At 39.8% G+C, this 17,912-nt stretch overlaps 1 protein-coding gene across 3 annotated transcripts in view; it reads right to left on the bottom strand.

The window, feature by feature from the left end:
* The window catches only part of BMP2K (BMP2 inducible kinase), an 87,905-nt gene that overhangs the window by 34,620 nt on the left and 35,373 nt on the right, over positions 1 to 17,912 (bottom strand). For all 3 annotated transcript variants that reach the window (XM_090138949.1, XM_090138948.1, XM_031596638.2), the window contains 2 exons: positions 1,777 to 1,895; positions 372 to 477 (listed from right to left, as the gene is read on the bottom strand). In XM_090138949.1, the coding sequence (XP_089995075.1) occupies positions 372 to 477; positions 1,777 to 1,833 (163 nt within the window). In that variant the 5' untranslated portion in view covers positions 1,834 to 1,895. The remainder of the gene's footprint in view (positions 1 to 371; positions 478 to 1,776; positions 1,896 to 17,912) is intronic.

Raw genomic sequence — 17,912 nt, 5'->3', positions numbered from 1 at the left:
TGCTGTAATGATCAAAAACAAAAATTAGGAGGCAGAGCAGTTGCCACAAGTATTTTGATAGGGAAGGTTGGAAAACATTAGCTACATGTTTAATCAAACAGTAGAGCAGAACTACTACAATTTCTACTTGAAGTAATTTCCCTACTCCTAATTATACTTAACTAAGCTACGTGAAATTGACTTTTGCATTTTCTCAGGCTTCAGCAACTCAATGCCTAACTATCAACACAAGCTAAAACGAATGGATTCCAGCTTTGAGATACACAGGATATCTTTCTGAATTAAAGGTACTCTACCAGGTAAAAACCCCAGGTGATCAAAACATACATTGCCTTTCCATTTCCTCTGAAACCAGAAGAGCCGTCTCTTACCTCGACAATACTCCATGAGAATGAGGACCTCCCAAACGTTATCATTTACACAGTTAACAGCACAATCCAAATAGCTCACAATATTCTTGTGCCCAGATAACTCTTTCTGAAAAAGAAAATATACATTACATTTTAGATTTTAACAAATAAGTACAAGGGTTTTCATTAGAACCACTTATGACTTCAAAGTGAGCCCAGGTCCCATATGCACTAAACTTTACAAAATACTCAAAACTGAACGTAAGTTCATCACTGACTGCAAAGTCAGAGACTGCCATATACCAAATTCAACGCATCTACAATTCAATCAAGAACATTTATGCTATTTGTTCACCAGTGCAAACATCCTCAGTGCTGCATTCAGAAACATTATTATGTAGTAATAACTACAGTCTTGATACATAGGGGAGAGAGGGGGAAGAATCGTGCTACTCGTGTTCATTTTAAGGGAAATTCCCAATCTCAATACTAAAAATGAAGAAATACCAATGCTGAAGAATAAATGTCTTGATAATAACAAAAAAAAACCCCACAACCATACACAGCTGGAGGCATTTATACCCTGAACTACCATCAAGTTAAAAACATACAAGCAATCAAAGATGTCTGTAAGAAAAAAAGACAACAACAAAATCCACACCAACTTTTAAGAGCCATTTTGCAAGTTGCAATTAAGCAAATTCATATTTCACGTCTGACAATATCGGTGTTGTCTGCAGTGCTGTTTCTGCCCGTTTACAGCAAACATAAAAGAACTTCTTATGTTAGATGATTAAACAGGTGCTTCTATGATTGTAACATGTTTAAACTAGAAGCATACAGAAATGGAGATAAATTACCTTCACAGTATCCGCTAGAAGGCAATATAACTGATTTTCTCGTGCCCTGACATCATAAACCCAAGCACATCCAATAAAGCCTTCTGCTTTCTCAATTTCCTAGTCAGCAGCTCAGAAACAATAGAACCTGTGATTATGTCATTGAGTTCAAAGTTTTGAGCTACACCCATATCTGTTACCTCCTCCATAGTGGATAGCAACTACAAGAACATGCTTCTGCCTAGCAGAGGTAACACCTTGTATAAGAAAAGGCAGTATAATTCAGTTAACAGAACTGTGGCCAGCAGAGGGCTCTAGAATTTGTTATCACTAAAGAAATGGAAAAGACTATTTTTTTATTGGGAAGCAAAATTACTGATCAAATTGTTGACTGCAAAATCGTATTCTCCTTATAATTGCTTTAAAAATTAATCACACACAAACTCTATGCTCAGCATGAGCTTACGTAAGGTACTACCAGACAAAAAAAGTGAAAAGATAGTCAAGAAGGGATTCTCGTTAAAAGACATTTGATATGTGTACTATAAACAAACACATTCTCTAGTTACAATTAATTCATTTCTTACCATAATAGTAATTTCTCTCTTGCATACGTTGAGATCTGGGACATTATTAACATACATTCGTTTGAGTGCACAACGTATCCCACCATGGGTACGTACCAGAAACACAGTTGAGAAGCCACCTGGAAAAAAAAATAACAGTTACAAGCCAATGAAGCTGTTATTCTCTTTTTCTAAGACAATGAAAAAGGAAGCGTGTGTTAGTCATGGAGTGAGGAGTTAAAAACACGGACAAAATTACTAAGGTTTGACATCTGAGTCCATTTCTCCTATGTTAAGCATTCTTGACAAAAGCATAAGGATCTTGGAATTATGCGACGGCATTAAATAAAAATATCTGAAAAGTACTTCCATATTCAAATAAATGCAAAAGCCTAGTATGAACTCTATGCATTCAGGTATCAAACCCACAATGTTTTCAGTCACCCAAAAACCTGAATAAAGCAAAGATATCCTCCCTATCATCACAGTTTCTAAATCCTCCAGAACCTGAAGTTTAGTATTCATTTCTTATACCTACATTTTAAAGTATAAAGAATAAAATAGTAAAATGTAAAATAAGTAACTGAGTATCTTTCATGACTTTTACGTCACACAACATCTCAGCATAGACTGAAGATGAGAAGACTCACCCTGAAATCACTTATCTACGAGCAAAGTAGGTTTTTTTAATTATTATTTTATTTAAATACTTGTTAAATGTGCAGATAAGGATTGTGTTCCCCCAACCAGTACAATCAGGACCCACCTTCTCCGTTCAACCACATGAACCACAAGGCATACACTTAAGCCCACCTCCAAGCTTTTCATTATCATTTTTCTTTTCCCTCTTTACTGGTAGAAACATGCAAACATTAATTACTCACTCAAGCTGAGTGATACAGTCTACACAGAAAACACTCCTAAATGTTCAGGCAGCAAGCCAAGGGGAAAAAAAAAATTAAAACCCATACTCTTTTATCTGTTTTCAATTCATCTGAACTGCTGGTCAAGGCCTCCAGCAGACTGCATTCACACTGCTTGGAGGTTCACAAAGAGCTTTCCCACAGCTTAAAGAACTCTGCCCCCGGGCAGTCCATGCTTTCCTTATTTAACTGCTGTCTGATGGTAAGCCAACTATTGCCATAAGAACTTAACTCGTGCAAAAACTAAGCTATATAATCAGGACAGAAGTAAAGGATTAACTACTCTGGTAATCAGGTAGCCCACTGGAATGCATGAAGCACTTCAAGTTTCACGATATAATTTGCAACCAGCATTTATCAAGCATAATGTGCCTCATCTGATACAGGTCTCATGTGCTTGAACTGACGTGCACGTTAGAATTTACAGTTAAAGGAAGTTGTGTTAGGATGCTTTCTTTAGGAAAAAACACTTGAAAATTAATTGCTCAGTTAGCTAGCAGGGATATTGTGCTGTCAAAAGAGAGTTGGCACCAGTTTCAATACAGCAACCTAAATTCTACAAAACTTGCTACACTTCAGCTCGAGCTGATTTACACAGGGTACTCCCAGAACACTGACAGGTGCCCTTGATTTACTCCAGTTCTAAAGCCAGACCCTGGTGGGGCTGAAGCAATTCCACAGGGAATGCCATCAGCTTTGAGGATTAAATAATGTGGCATGCATACTGTGGAAACTGGAAGATTTTAGCAGTATCCTCTCAAAAAAGACTCCTACATAAAGCACAATTACTTGAGCAACAATATAAAAAATACCCAGGTAAAGCACAACATTCTAACTATTGGAAGACAATCACTTGTCTTTTTAACCAGCTTTACAGCCTTTTAAAATCAGTCTCAATATTCTGTGTCTAGCAGCGGGACAAGGCCAAAATGCTGAATTTCAAATTTCTTTGGCAGCTGTTTTCACGCAACCATCAGTTGCATCAGTCACAATTGGGTAAAAAGAGTAGTGAAAAAGTCTCATACAAGGGTTCTTCTTGCCGTTAGGTGGCAATATTAACTAATACTTAAACTCTGAAGCAGCTACGAAAGCAGAACTATTCCCCATTCTGCAAAGGAGTAATGTGTGACCTTGAAAGGTTTTCCATTAGTAAATGCTATCTCCACTATATAATGCCACTGGGCTCTTTGATAAAGAGATCAACCCTGAACAAAGCTTGAATAGCTTTATAAATATTTATTGGATATTTGTCATCAACATTTTAGCAACCTTTACCAAACACAACCCTGAAGCATTAAGCTTTCAATCTTTTCAATAGTTTCTTGTTAAACTTGTCACTGAAAGCACCAAAAGAAGCAAACAACAGTGCTATAAAAACCTCATTAAACTATGTTATTTGGAGGAGAAGCCAGACAGGCACCCTTGTCAAAAGTTGTGTGGAAACAAGTGATGAGCAGTTGCTTTGCCCCAAGGCCCACAAATGGAGGCTGAGCAGAGCTATATTTCCATGTGTAGGTCAGCACAGCAGCTGGCATTTCACCAGCATTTTTAGAAGCTGGAAAAAGAAGGTACTATCTAATGTCAGTGAAGAGAGAAAATGAACTCAGTTTCTCATAACACAACATATCAAGAAAATAAATCACAAAACTAAATTCAGTTGTTTACCCGCTGTAAGACACAGTCAAGTCCCAAGACCCCCATGGATTCCTCCCATTCTCCTCACAGATGAGAAGTTCTACCATGTGCCATGACTTGTCTCAAGGCAGGTGTTCAGGAACCAGTTGACTAGCACAAATTCACCAATTAGGCAACCAGCAACAGCTTGGCTGTCTCTGAGGTCTTTGCATCAAAAGGAGACAATTTTGAGTCCTGATTTTTTCCAAGAACAGCAAAGTTTCCAGTATCTCTGTTTAAATACTGACTAAAATGACACAATGACCAAATACAACAACCTAGCAAATTGAGTATATGCACAAACCATCTCCAAGTTTGGTAATACAATTATACACACACCACCACCCTTAGCCTTTACAGTATTTTACTGTGGCCATTTGTTTTACTTGTCAGTAAATCATTTCAGATAGCAATATCTACTTCTGGTGATCTTACTAAGAAGCTTATCAACAAAGCTTGAAATCAACTAAAAAAAATAGTAATTCTATAACAGCTGTATTTTCTGGTTATGAGTTTCTTACTTTTTTTCCATGCGTATTTTAAGTTTCATTGGTCCCAATTTTCTACTTATGTTTCACTTTGTCACATTCTTGATACTTCAACAAGGAAACTGTAGCTATCGGAATCAAAGTATCTTCCTTTGCTTGCTTTGATACAGTAAGGTTGAAGAATTTTCCATAATTATTATAATCTTTCAGACTGTTAACAGTTCCAAGAAGACAAACTAAAAGAATACCAAGAAAAATATTCCAAACAAATCTGTGTTCATTTTAGATATACAGACAACAAGACTGAAAAAAGATTTATTTTTCTTACTATTCTGTTAAAACATATCCTATCACCTAGTGTACCTGCAGCTGGTTCACTATCAGATGACATATTTCAAATCTCAGACAATTGGAACAGAAGGTCACCAGCAGGAGGAGAGTATATACATTGTAATGGGCAGTAATCACACCCCACACCTGGAATGTTGAACCAGGAATGGTAGAACCAGACACAGTTCCAGAGCCAGCTTTCTAGTTTGGATATAAAGTTACTTTTAATGAAGCTGAAAGAACTAAAGGATGGTGCATTTCTATTTTGAAGCAAGTTCTGCTGGCAGCCTTGCATGACACTGGCCTACAAGATGGCTAGGAGCCCTTCCATCTACAAGGCTCGATCAACAGACTGAAGTGCAAATGATTTTCCTGTCACCCCTCCCCAAACACATGTAAGCTCTTTCCTCCCTCTGTAGCAAAATGGCAAACCAGCCACAGGTCAAAAAATCCACACAAGTTTTTTTCTGATTTTCAGATAATCTAACATACAACACAGAAGTAATTTAATAATTTAGGTGCATTCATTTGCGTTGTGAATTAACAACTTCTGCCTTAAGCACTACTTTCACCATCTCACCCCAACACTTTGTCTACATGTGCGCTTTCTAATTCAGGAGCCCCTAGTCACCTTGAAGTCACCAGTACCTTCCAAAATCAGGCTGACCAGCAGCCAGAGATGCGTTCTTTCCAAACTTATGCACCTTCTAGTACTGCAAAGCCTTCTCAGCACTGTAATTTGAAAGCGGTATGTACAAGAAGGAATCATTTTAGGGGCTATGAACCTACTCAAAATATGAATGCCCTCAGTATGAATTCATATTCAGTATGAATGCCCTGCAAGTAGGCTCTAAGCGAGAAACTTCCCTGCAAGCCCATAACAAACAGCAGCATTAAGGACTCACTAAATGCACAGAGCACATGCTGTGTTAGCAAAAACCATCCTTCACTGGAAAAACTACAACTAAAACCAACAACAACCCTGAACTCTATAACCTCCTGAGTTGCAGCAAAGACACCAAAGCCAGCCTCCAAAAAAACAGGACGCAAAACATGAAGAAAACATAATTGCTCCTCCACAAAAAACCATGACATCATGACAAGCCAGCTCTCACTGCCTATGTGCACATCTCACTGCATACGTGCACATATAGAGCAGTGGAAAGGGTCCTTTTTCAATAAGCATTAAGCAGCATCTAGACATGTTATCTTCCCAAAAACTGAAGAAACCCTATCTTGCCATAAATAAACCAATATCAAGTCTTTCCTTGCTGCTCAGTTTTGATCATATCTTCTCACAGTGTTAAAGACAAGCACAGCACATTCTAGGAGTTCAGAGAGTACTTCTGTGATTCTGACACACGAAGGCCTCTTCTCCATCCTGCTGAATTTCTGCTCTCCCTGTGCTCTGTGGCAATGTGCATTCACTGGCATCCTATTAGGATAACTACAGTATCAATATCCTGTCGGTATCAGGAACTGCTTCGTTCCTGCAGTAAGGGAAGTCCTTCCTCTGCAGGATTACTCCCTTTGAATAGTCAGTATAGATGTAGTTGTGCAGGTACTCTTGGGGGGCGTTGTAGATCGAAAGCAAACAAAACAGTACTTCTGTTTATGTAGAGAACACTATTTAGTTCTTTAAGATAATAAAATTAACACCTGTTTGTGGTTGAAACACTTAAAATAGTTCAGAGCTTGAACTCTGGAATTTTTTCTTTCAGATTCCAAACACTGTGTGACGTTGAGAAGCTGCATGCTAACAAATCTACCACAAATCTTTCAGGCCTTATGAAGAATTTTTGCTACAGCACACTTTTTATCACAACCTCCACAGGACCAGGAAGCCACTGACTGTAATTCCCTCAGTAATCTTTGCATGAGGGAATAATGGGAATATTATCACACAAGCTTTCTGTTTTCCACTGACAGAAGCAATCCTGCAACAGCTGGGATATACCTCACACTGCACGTGGTACTTGTGGAGAAAAGATCAGAGGTCATCCAGCTTTCATTGTCCTGGTCCATCTTACTCACTGAGCCACCTCTGACCTGGGCCCAGCAGCAGGTGCCCACCTGCTGGGAAGGTGCCAAACACTGACCTCAGGGGCTGCATGGCCATCAACTGAAGCCATGCCACCTGTGCATGCTCATTTGCTGGGGAGCACTGTAAAGTGCCCTTCCTGGTGAATAAGGAATCACAGAATTGCAAGGGACCTCAAGGATCACGAATCTCCAAACCCCCTGCCACATGCAGGGTCACCATCCTCCCCATTTAATACTAGACCAGGCTGCCCAGGGCCCCATCCAACCTGGCCTTGAACACCTCTAGGGATGGGGCATTCACAACTTCTCTGGGCAGCTTGTTCCAAAACATTAGATGCCAGCATTTTTATGTATAAACTTAAACGTATATTTATATACATACACAAGTACACATATATATATTGCATATATTCCTAGTAAAATACATTCCACAAGTCTCAGCACAAGGCTCTGAGACATAGCTCCAACTGAAAGAGAAGTTGACAGAGGTCATCTACAAGCCCAAGAGCTCAGCATTCCTAGAACCAAGAGCAAAAGTAGCTCCACGCCCTTAAAATAATCTTCTACACACACATTTTGAGTTCAGCATTTCTCAAGTGCATGAGACAACGCATTCAAAGGGACCCACTATAGCTGCTTTCTGCCCTGCCCACACGAATTCCCACTGTAACACCCTCTGAACGCCATGGGTAGTTCAGACCAGAAGCACTCCTTTCTCCAAACCACCATCTGTTCTTAAAGCAGCAGCACAAAAATAGCAGGCATGAATTACCAACTGAGCTGCATGGGGGAAGCCCACAGGACATTACCATACCCTGGTCACAGCAGATCTGCCATGAGTACCCTGATACAGTAATGGCACTGATACCTCTACTTATGAGCAGGTGTTCTAGGATATAATTTCTCCCAGCACCAACTGCAGTCCAGCATTAAAATAACACACCAGACACACACAGGTGCTAAACCAGAATAAAAGAATCTGGTGTTCTTCCTGGAAAAAGAGAAGCAGATATGTAACAAAGTCATGTGCCACATGCATAAAGAACTTCACTTTTTACCCATTTGAAACAAAGAGCAGAACTGATAGTGTGCAGTCATAACACGAAACCCACACATCCAGTGACTCTAAGCGGTGCTTTTTTCCCCAATCATCAGGCAGCAACAAATCCTTATCTTCAGTGAAGTTCTCACACTCAGATTTCACCACACCATTTCCACTCTCTCTTTAGAGCAAGTAGCAAAAGCTTGCTGCCATGTAAAAAAAAGTAATTCTGAACAAACCTAAGTGCTACACAACAACAGCAAGTTCAGAAATAACAGAACCAACCCCTTGCAGCACAACAGGAAGCAAGTAAGAAGGTAGAGGGGTAGAATGCAGAGGAACATTAAAAACAGCAGCCCCAGGCTGGAATCTTTCTTCTTTTAAATCCAAGGAAGTATTCCTAAAGCCAGACAATTTCTTCCCACGAGAGAAATTACAGCTTCATCAAAAAAGCCCTGATAGGAGTGTTCAGCCACCACCTCTCTAACGCTGCCTTCACTCCTGGCTTGGAAGACTGATTTAATCTCAAGATGGACTACTGCAACTGTTTGTTAATTTTTGAAAACCCTCTCCTCTGCAAAGCCTCCTCTCCCTCTTCCATCAGGCATCCTTCTCTCAAGGAAAAATCCTTTAAGCAAAATGAGTCAGAGGCAAGCATGTGTTTGTGTGTGAGCAAGCAGCTATTAATTGGCCTGCTAATAGGCAGCCTCCACAGAGCTCAGTGGATGTCATTTTTCTTGCTACAGCTGGCAGTGTGACTGCTTTGTGAGAGCTTCCCATACACAAAAAGACTTTCTCCAGATATTTACCCTGCCAACCCAGCATTAAAACTCTTCCAGTTTAATGAGGCGATACAGACTTGAGAATATTTTTTCTATATGGAGCAAACCTGCTCCAGTTAGCTGCGGTCCTGCAGCTCTCTGCTGGCTCATCAACTACATCACTACAGACAACTTCCAAATTTCAGCGTAACGCCGAAGTTCTGGATTTTAGCACATTTCATCTGACAGCTGACTGAGATACTTCCAGCTTTGATCTAGCCTACAGCAAAGGAACAAAGCTCAGCGTTCTGCATTAAAGATGATCATGCTGCTCCACCGCAATGCTTCTCAGAGCATCCAGGTGACTTGCCAGCCACCGCCAATTCCTTTAATGAGGGCATGGATTTTGTGCTGACTTCTGACTGCCTCTGCTATTTTTCCATAGAAACAAAGAAGAAAAAACAGTTTCCTAATGCAGATGATTTTGTAAATTATGTTAATTGAACACAGCTCCCAGAAGAGAGGCACTTGTATTTTCTGTGATATGCTGTCAAGCTTGAGGAAGATGAAACTACATGAAATAGCTTACTAAACTAAACTAAAGTTCAGAAAAACATTAAAAAAATAAAAATAAGGTAAGTATTTGGTATTTCACACAACACCTTGTTCACCCAAGACAAAACACTTAGGGTAAAAGCCTGTCTCTTTCATTAAAAGACGAAATTAAAAGGAAAGCCTCTCCACATCTCAATACTGTCTGAGAACCCAGCCGTCTGAGAATTAGTCACAACCACTCTGTTGCTTTATAATACTATCTTATCACCTCCTCTTCCTATTCACTGAAAGGAAAACCTCATACATTTAGACTGCATTAACAGATCCTAGTATTTAAGTCAACTAACACTTGTTCCTTTAGTAAGGATGAGAACATGACTAGTAGACCACCAACAGTGCAGTTAATTGATTGTGAAGATTAGAACACTTTGCACTTATTTTCAGCTACAGATTCTGAAATCACACTGACAGTACTCAATGGATCCATTATCTATACTAACAGAAACTGAAAGCAGGAAATAATAGGGTAAGAACTGGCAACAAGTCACAATCCATTGGGCTTCATTCACTGCAAAAGTCAGCTCTTAAAGCTCTAGAGCTACACCATCATGCAGACACTTGAAACATTTTTTAATCAAAAGCTATCACGAGCTAGATACAACAAAGGTCAGAGTACTGAAGGGGTTCATTCTTCCTTTTCCCTCTATCTCATTGCAAAAGATCAAGAGCTTTCCTCTCACAGAAACAACCCATGTTTTTAATGTTTCAAGAGACTAATCCAGCCTGCTCCCAGCATTGCTGGGGAATGGAAAAATCTTCAACATAGAGTAAGTTTAGGTGGTTATGTGTATACAGACTGTACAACAGTTGGTTCAGCCTTCACAGAATCTCCTTTCAGCCAGGGAACAATGCTATTTCCAAGTGATGCACAGATTTTCAGGTCATTTTTACTTTTGAGATGTACAGTAATCCAATCACTCTGTCTTTTTTCCTCAAAGTCTTTCCTGCTTCACACATGGAGTTTTTGTATACGCCAGGATACTCAAATAAGCATATTTTCCCTTTACACAGCAGGTTAGCATTTTTAAAGTGAGTATACACAAACCTAGCACATTCTGTCAAGTACTGTTGCTGAATTTCTCATTCACAGTGCATTGCATTACTCACAATTGCTTTCTTTTCCAGTTATTCACTTTCAGAATCTCTCTAGATGATGTGAAACAGCTCTGGAGTAAAAACCATACAAGTTCAAGCAACATCACCACCATTTCTGAAGCCAAGAAACTCTTGTTACCAGTGACAACTGTTTGCAAGAGCAAAATGAGATTTCTTTCCAAGAGACAAAAAAACTCACATCAGTGCTTCCCTCTCCAAACAGTAAGCTTAAAGCACAAATACAAACTCACACAACAGAACCCTATTAAACAACCTCAGCAGTGTTTCATTTGTTCAAGGTCAAGACTGTTGACTAAACATTTCTATACACAATTATGCCAACTGTGTAACCTAAGACAGAAGAATTAGTTCAATTCCCTTGCACGGCGCCACTGAACCTCGTGACTCTCAAACCTTACTAGGCTAGATGTATCCTGTTACTCAAGATGCAAGCGAGGTGATGCTTTCAGGCAGGATGTGCTTCCTGTTCAGCTTTTCACAACGGAGCTGCTGAAAATCTCCAAGACATTGATTAAAAAAACCTCATAGCCAACATCTGGTAGCACGAGAAACATTACTTTGAACAGCACTCCTCTCTCCTACAAATGGAAAAGCTTTTTCTTAATCTCTCCTGACCAGTGCATTTCTTCACTGTTTTTCTTTTCAATTTGTTTTGAATTCCAAAATAGTAAGCAAGCAGATGAATAAAGTACAGATACCGAATGGTTAAATTACTGGATACAGATGCACTGAACATACAGTGTACAGCCATCACAACTGTTCTGGAACCAAACTCCACTTTCATACTGAATGGTTAACATACAGAAAGCTCCTCTCCCATTTGCTCTGTAGCTTGTTTTCCATTTTCCTTGAAATCACTATTTTAACTCTGTTATAAATACGTAAGCAGAAGAATCCAAAGGAGACTAAATCAGCCAATGGATCCACTACCATGCAGTTGAATAATTCACCCATTGAATACCACAAATTTACACAAATGAAACAGAAACAAGGCAGAGCATAACGTTCCCAGCTTCAGAAAAATGTCATTTTATGGCATTTTGGAGAAGTACAACCTTTTGCTGCATCAAAAACCAAAGAGTCACCAGGCCATGCAGAAAGTAAGCAGCTCACAGCACTAAAAGCATTTCAGACCAGGGCAGGTATCACATGAAGATTCTCTTGTTTACAGTGTTGGGTTTTTTTATGGCATCATAAGCACACCAAGCCAGCACAATGAAATTCAGACCTCTTCACTGCTGGATGAGCCTACATTGAGTCTTGCATCATTTTTACAGCGTAAATTTTTCGTATGTAAGCATGATCAGACTAGACTAACTCAATGAAATTGTTTAGATATTTAAATATGAATACTTAAAGCTATCAGTATAAGAATTCCTCGTTCTCTCTTCTCCAGGTGTCTACAAATACCAGTGTGCATTTCAGCTCTCAGCAGCAGATACAGAAATACCTGGACCATGAAGGAGAGGGTTGCTCCTTGCTAACAGCAGTAAATGGGACTCCGATGTCTTTTAAGTTTTCCTTGGCACCTTAAAGCTCGATCTGGCACATGCTCTATTCTTGAGAACACCCTCATAGGCACACCAAACATCTTTATTATTAAGACCGTTACCTCAGTTCTCTTATCTTATGCTTGGGATTCATTATCCAACAACACTCTCAGACGTCCAGCTGTGACATGTGATAATTTAGAAAGAAGGGCTGAAACTTCCAAGTAGTTGAGCAGCTGGAACATTTTAAACTATCTAAACAGCAATGGCAACAGAAGTCTAACTATCAGAGTTAGAATTATCAAAGGCATTTAATGCCCCTCATCTATCTACTGTGTTTCAAGAGAAAAGCATTCAACAGCAGTAACTCCAAACAAGGCAGTTATTCATGGTGCAATCTGGAAGCGTGCAGATTTTGAGTTAGACCCTAAAAATGAGAATGCTATGACCAATCTATTGCCCACACCCAAACATACCCTTCAACACAAATCTCATCTTACAGAAGCAGCTATGTAATCCAGTGTCAGTTTAATAACTCAGCAAGCCAAAACAATGAAGTAAAACAGTCTGTCTGATGAAGATAATTAAATGGCATATCTCAAGAAAGCACAAAGCTGGCAAGGTAACACTTTGAATTCAAATGAAGATTTGAAGAACTTGACCAAATTAGATGTGGCATGCAGCGTTTTGTTTTGATGAGTGTTTGCATGGTTACACTGTTTATACAATTGCCTTAACAGTAAAAAAATTCTGTCTTCAGAGTCTTAAGGGACCTCTGGATCTCTCATTCAGAGAACAATAAATGATCTCCCTGATGTTTCATGAATTCTTATGAAGCCAAGAAACTCTGCGTAAGCAATAGCTGACCTAAACTGAAGGTGAAGGTTTCACTACTGACCAATCTACTGAGCTCAATGCAACCTTCACAGTCCTGTGATCTACAATCACTACTTTAATTATTCTCTTTTTTTTAAAAAGAAAGTTTGTTTTCCTACCTTTTATGCACAGAACTGACCGAATGCCTAGCACAAATCTCATGACAAGTTTCATTTAAGCTTTAAGTTTTTTGTTACACAGAACAAACACCACACTCAAGTCAGACCCTTCTACATTTTTAAGGTAACTTAAGTGCCTTATATTCTGTAATGACCTATTTGTTCTCTATCCTAGAAATCAAAGCCAAAACACTACGAGAAATCATTATCTCTGTTTACATCACTGCAATCCAAACAAGTACTTGGCTCTTACTTCTTAAACAGCTCAGGCCAAGTCTATGCACAGTTAGCAGCTCTATCAGCTCCTAAGTTGTTTGTCCACAGCTTGTCTTTCCAAAGCACTGCTTTAATTATGCAAGTCCCTTAGCAATTAATCAAAATCTAAAAGTGTGGTTTAGCTACACACTTTTTAAGTAACAGCCCATGCAGTTTTTCATCCTATAGGAACTGCAAAGATGTAAGAACATGTCATATTAATCATTGATTTTTTAGAATTATTCTTTTACACGGAAAGCAGCAAAACTCTGCAAGAATAACAATTCATTAGCCAAAATGCACATACAGAAATCACAGTCTAAACAAGTGAAAAACTGAGAGCAGAAGTAGTCAGAACAATATTTAATCCAAGCATCACACCAGTCCAGTAAGTATGTATCTCTTCACGACTTGTGCATGAAAGCTTCCAGGCAGTATGGGAACAAATCTATTAAAGTAACGTGCAAGTTTATAAGGAAGATGAATATGTATATTATTTAGAATAAAATCTCCTGAAGTCCTAGCATACAAGAATTCCCCTCGTGGTTTTGTTTGTGGCAATAAAGGTATATTATAGCAGCAATGAGGAAGAAACCATCTTAGAGACAGGAAGTTCTTAACTCAGCCCTTATCTCTTGTTCAGACTTGTGTGACTGTGGGCAAATCCCCTCACGTTCCTTTGTTCCTTCACCTACAGGATAATGATTTTCCCTAAGGGAACATGATGTTGTGATCAGTACCAACTCTGACATCTCAAGAAGAACAAGACAAAGAAAGACAGAATGATCCTACATAATCATTTATTCAGTATTTTTATCAATTGCAACAGAAGTGGCAAGGCAAATATGACATTATTGAGAATTAAGCCCAAAAAAAGCTTTACAGGGAGAACACAAAGTTAACCAGCTTTCAGTTCCTCAACATAGCCTTGGTGTTTTGTAATATCTGTGTTGATGCTGCTCTGGAACAAAGCAGCAGTAAATTCAAAATGTCATTTGCTATTCAAAACAGAAGAAATATTTCCCACATCATTAAAACAAATCCCTAGGATCCCATCTATTTCCTTTCATTCCCATTTGTAACTTGTACTTTTCTGAGCATTCTCCTTCAACTTCCTTCTAGTTTGAGAGCCAGGTTCTCAAGCACATCTAAGATGTCCCACTGCTACTAGTACAAACTAACCAACCTGGACAACCATGAGCAGGGAAACATAAATCAGATGAGAGGAAGGGAAAGGTTCCCATCTTCATAACAAACAGAAAAACACTCAAGAAACCAAAATTCTCAAGACTACCAGAAAAATGGGAAAAGAGGAATTCATCTTCCTTCCTTGTAAGCAGCTAGACATCAATGAGGAGAAAAAAAGAAGACAGAATCTGCACCATGCTGGAGAGGAAAATACAGGACAATGACATCTCTACTGCAGCAGAAAGACAACTAGGGATGACATCAGCTGTGGCAGTGAAGTGTTGCTGCTTGGTATCACTGCGATCTGGAAACCAGACTCAGACTTTCAGCTTAAGGTATTAGAAGTAGACAAGCATACTTCAAACATTTCAGGAAGCAGCTGTTCACATGGGATATTAACAGCTTCTAAGCTAAACCTATAAAAGCACTTGAGGAGAAACTTTCCAAAACAGATGTCAGCAAACCCAGCAATTTCTTAGGAAAAAGACAACATCCTAAGCAATCAATGAGGTGACTGGCTGCATCTATGTCTCTAATTAGCCCCAAATGCAAAATAAAATGTTTACTAGAGCCACTTGTAATCTGACACACTTACAACTGCATACTTTGGCAGGCACAGAGCATTCACAGTGTCAGTTAACACAGCACTGCTGACAGCTGCAACTCCTTCGACTTACGGTAACCTACTTATCTCGAGTATTACGGAGGCAGAAAATAGCTACAATAAAATCAATATGGCCCAAGGTTAAGAAACTAACAGTTTCAAGAATGAAGACTTAAAAGTAATGCTGTAAAACCACAGACAAGAAATACAATCTAGACGATTACACAAAATATTTTCCCTCCCAACCTACACTGCAATTTATTTAGCTAAAACTGAGATGCTCACCTGACACTGTGTGCACACATCTACAGCTAAAATAAACACACACCTACAGCTAAGAAGATACCCAAGCCCACACAATTAACATCTGCCTTTGTTAAAGCATGCTCATGTTGCTTCCAGACACAGGACAGGGAGACTAACTAAGCAGCTGGATAGGGACACAGTCTCTGGTGTTTACTTCTCTCCTCCACACACAGGAGAGCTGTACAAGTACTTCCATAGGGGTAACGTACTAGTTAATGACTTACAACTCTGAAAACCCAAACAAATAAGCATGTCCTCTCCAGAGTCACTAGTTTCTACAACACCCACCTAAAAGTTAATTCTGCCTTTGTCAGCTAACAAAGTTTTGCTTTTCTACATCGACATGCAAAATACTGACATCTCAACAAAAAAGCCTTCAGACAAAAAATGCAACCTCAAAATAAGTCCACATTTTCTCTTTCAAAGAGCAACCAAGGCTTTTAACAGATAAAACTAACATATTCCTTATTATTTCATGCTGCTTTACCACTCAAGGCTACCCAGGAGTTTTACATTAAAAAAACCTGCACACATATACCCCCATTACAATGACTGTAACATTAGCATGTTGTACAAAACACAAACAAGGAAAAAAACAAGTAGATGGCACACTCATTTGTATGATCTGCCTGCCAACATCTGGCAAAAGACAGATGGCTTCAGACTGCACTGTATTAACGTGATACTGCTCCAATCAAGTTGCTTTGCTGTATGACAATCGCACTCTTGGCCACTCTCCCAACAACTTAGCTCAGAACTATCAGATTCCAAAGTACTTGCTCAGTGTTTAACTACTTCTGGGCCCCCAGTAGTTAAACCGATAATTTCCTTGAAAAAGGAACGACTATTTGCAGTCCAAAGAGGCACAACACTACATGTTCATGTACAGTTAAGTGCAGGAATGAGTGTTCTTAGGGGATGGAAAGATCAACGTGACAATAAGAAGGGTATTAGACCAAGTGCCTAAGAGCTAAACCAGCACTCTGCTGTACAATAGACAACATTGTCAAATTACATGGTCCTTAACCTCCATTTACATGAAACAGCTGTAGAGAGTGGGTGAGCAACAGTGAAGTCCTAGAGTTGTACATAAGCTATTTGGTACTGCGAGAATGGTACTTCTCCTTGAATACACCAAGGTAGCTAGCGCACTAGGTTAGCATGCAAACTTCCTCTGTACACAGCACTGCAAATCAGGTTAACGGCACTTCATGCCCTATATTACAAGAAACAGTATTTTCACTTGCACATTCACATAAGACAAGGACCATGTGCTAATATCCAAACTCACTCCTAGTTTGGGCTCCCTTATTACACAGAATACTGCTATACCCTGTAAAAGGCAGAACAACAATCTACTTGTAGTTTATCTGCCTGCATCAGGCTTGAAAATACTGAAGATAAATCCCAAGCATTAAAACATAACCTCCCTATTTTCATTACTTACGAATCAAAACTTTTTTCAGCATCTCACCTGCTGCCACTTTGAAAACACATTTGAAATAAGGCAGCCATGCTTACTTTTGGGGCTGTCATAGAATCACCAAGGTTGGAAAAGAAAAGTCCAACTGTCCACCTACCACCAATATTTCCCACTAAACTATGTCTTTCAGGACAACATCTAAATGTTTCTTGAACACCTCCCTGGGCAGCCAGTTCCAGTGCCTGGCCATTCTTTTGGAGAAGTATTTCCTAACACCCAGTCTGAATCTCCCCAGTGCAACTTGAGGCCATTCCCTCTTGTCCTATCTGTAGTTATGCGAGCAAAGAGGCCAACCCCCACCTTACCACAACCTCCTTTCAGGCAGTTGTAGAATGCAAGAAGGCCTCCCCGAGCCTCCACTTCTCCAGACTAAACAATCCCAGCTCCCTCGGCTGCTCTCCATGAGGTTTGTGCTCCAGACCCCTCAGCAGCTTCATTGCCCTTCTCTGGACATGCTCCAGGCTTCCATGTCTTTCTCGTAGGGACCCAAAACTGAAGTACTTGAGGAGTAGCCTCACCAGTGCTGAATACAGTGGGACAATCACTTCCCTGCTCCTGCTAGCACACTATTTTTGATGCAAGCCAGGATGCCATTGGCTTTCTTAGCCATCTGGGCACACTGGTGGCTCATGTTCAGCTAAGCACCAATCAATACCCCCAGGTCTGTTTCCTCTACACAGTCATCCAGCCAGTTTGCCATAAGCCGGTAAGGTTGCTATGACCAAAGTGCAGGACCCAGCACTCAGCCTTGTTGAACCTCATCCCATTGGCTTCAGCCCAGCAAGTCAGCCTGTCCAGATCCCTCTGCAGGGCCTCGATACCCCCAGGCAGATCGACACTTCCT

Source organism: Phasianus colchicus, chromosome 4, assembly GCF_987193195.1.
Source record: "Phasianus colchicus chromosome 4, bPhaCol1.hap1.1, whole genome shotgun sequence".
Taxonomy (NCBI): Eukaryota; Metazoa; Chordata; class Aves; order Galliformes; family Phasianidae; genus Phasianus; species Phasianus colchicus.
This window is presented reverse-complemented; position numbering and strand designations above follow the sequence as displayed.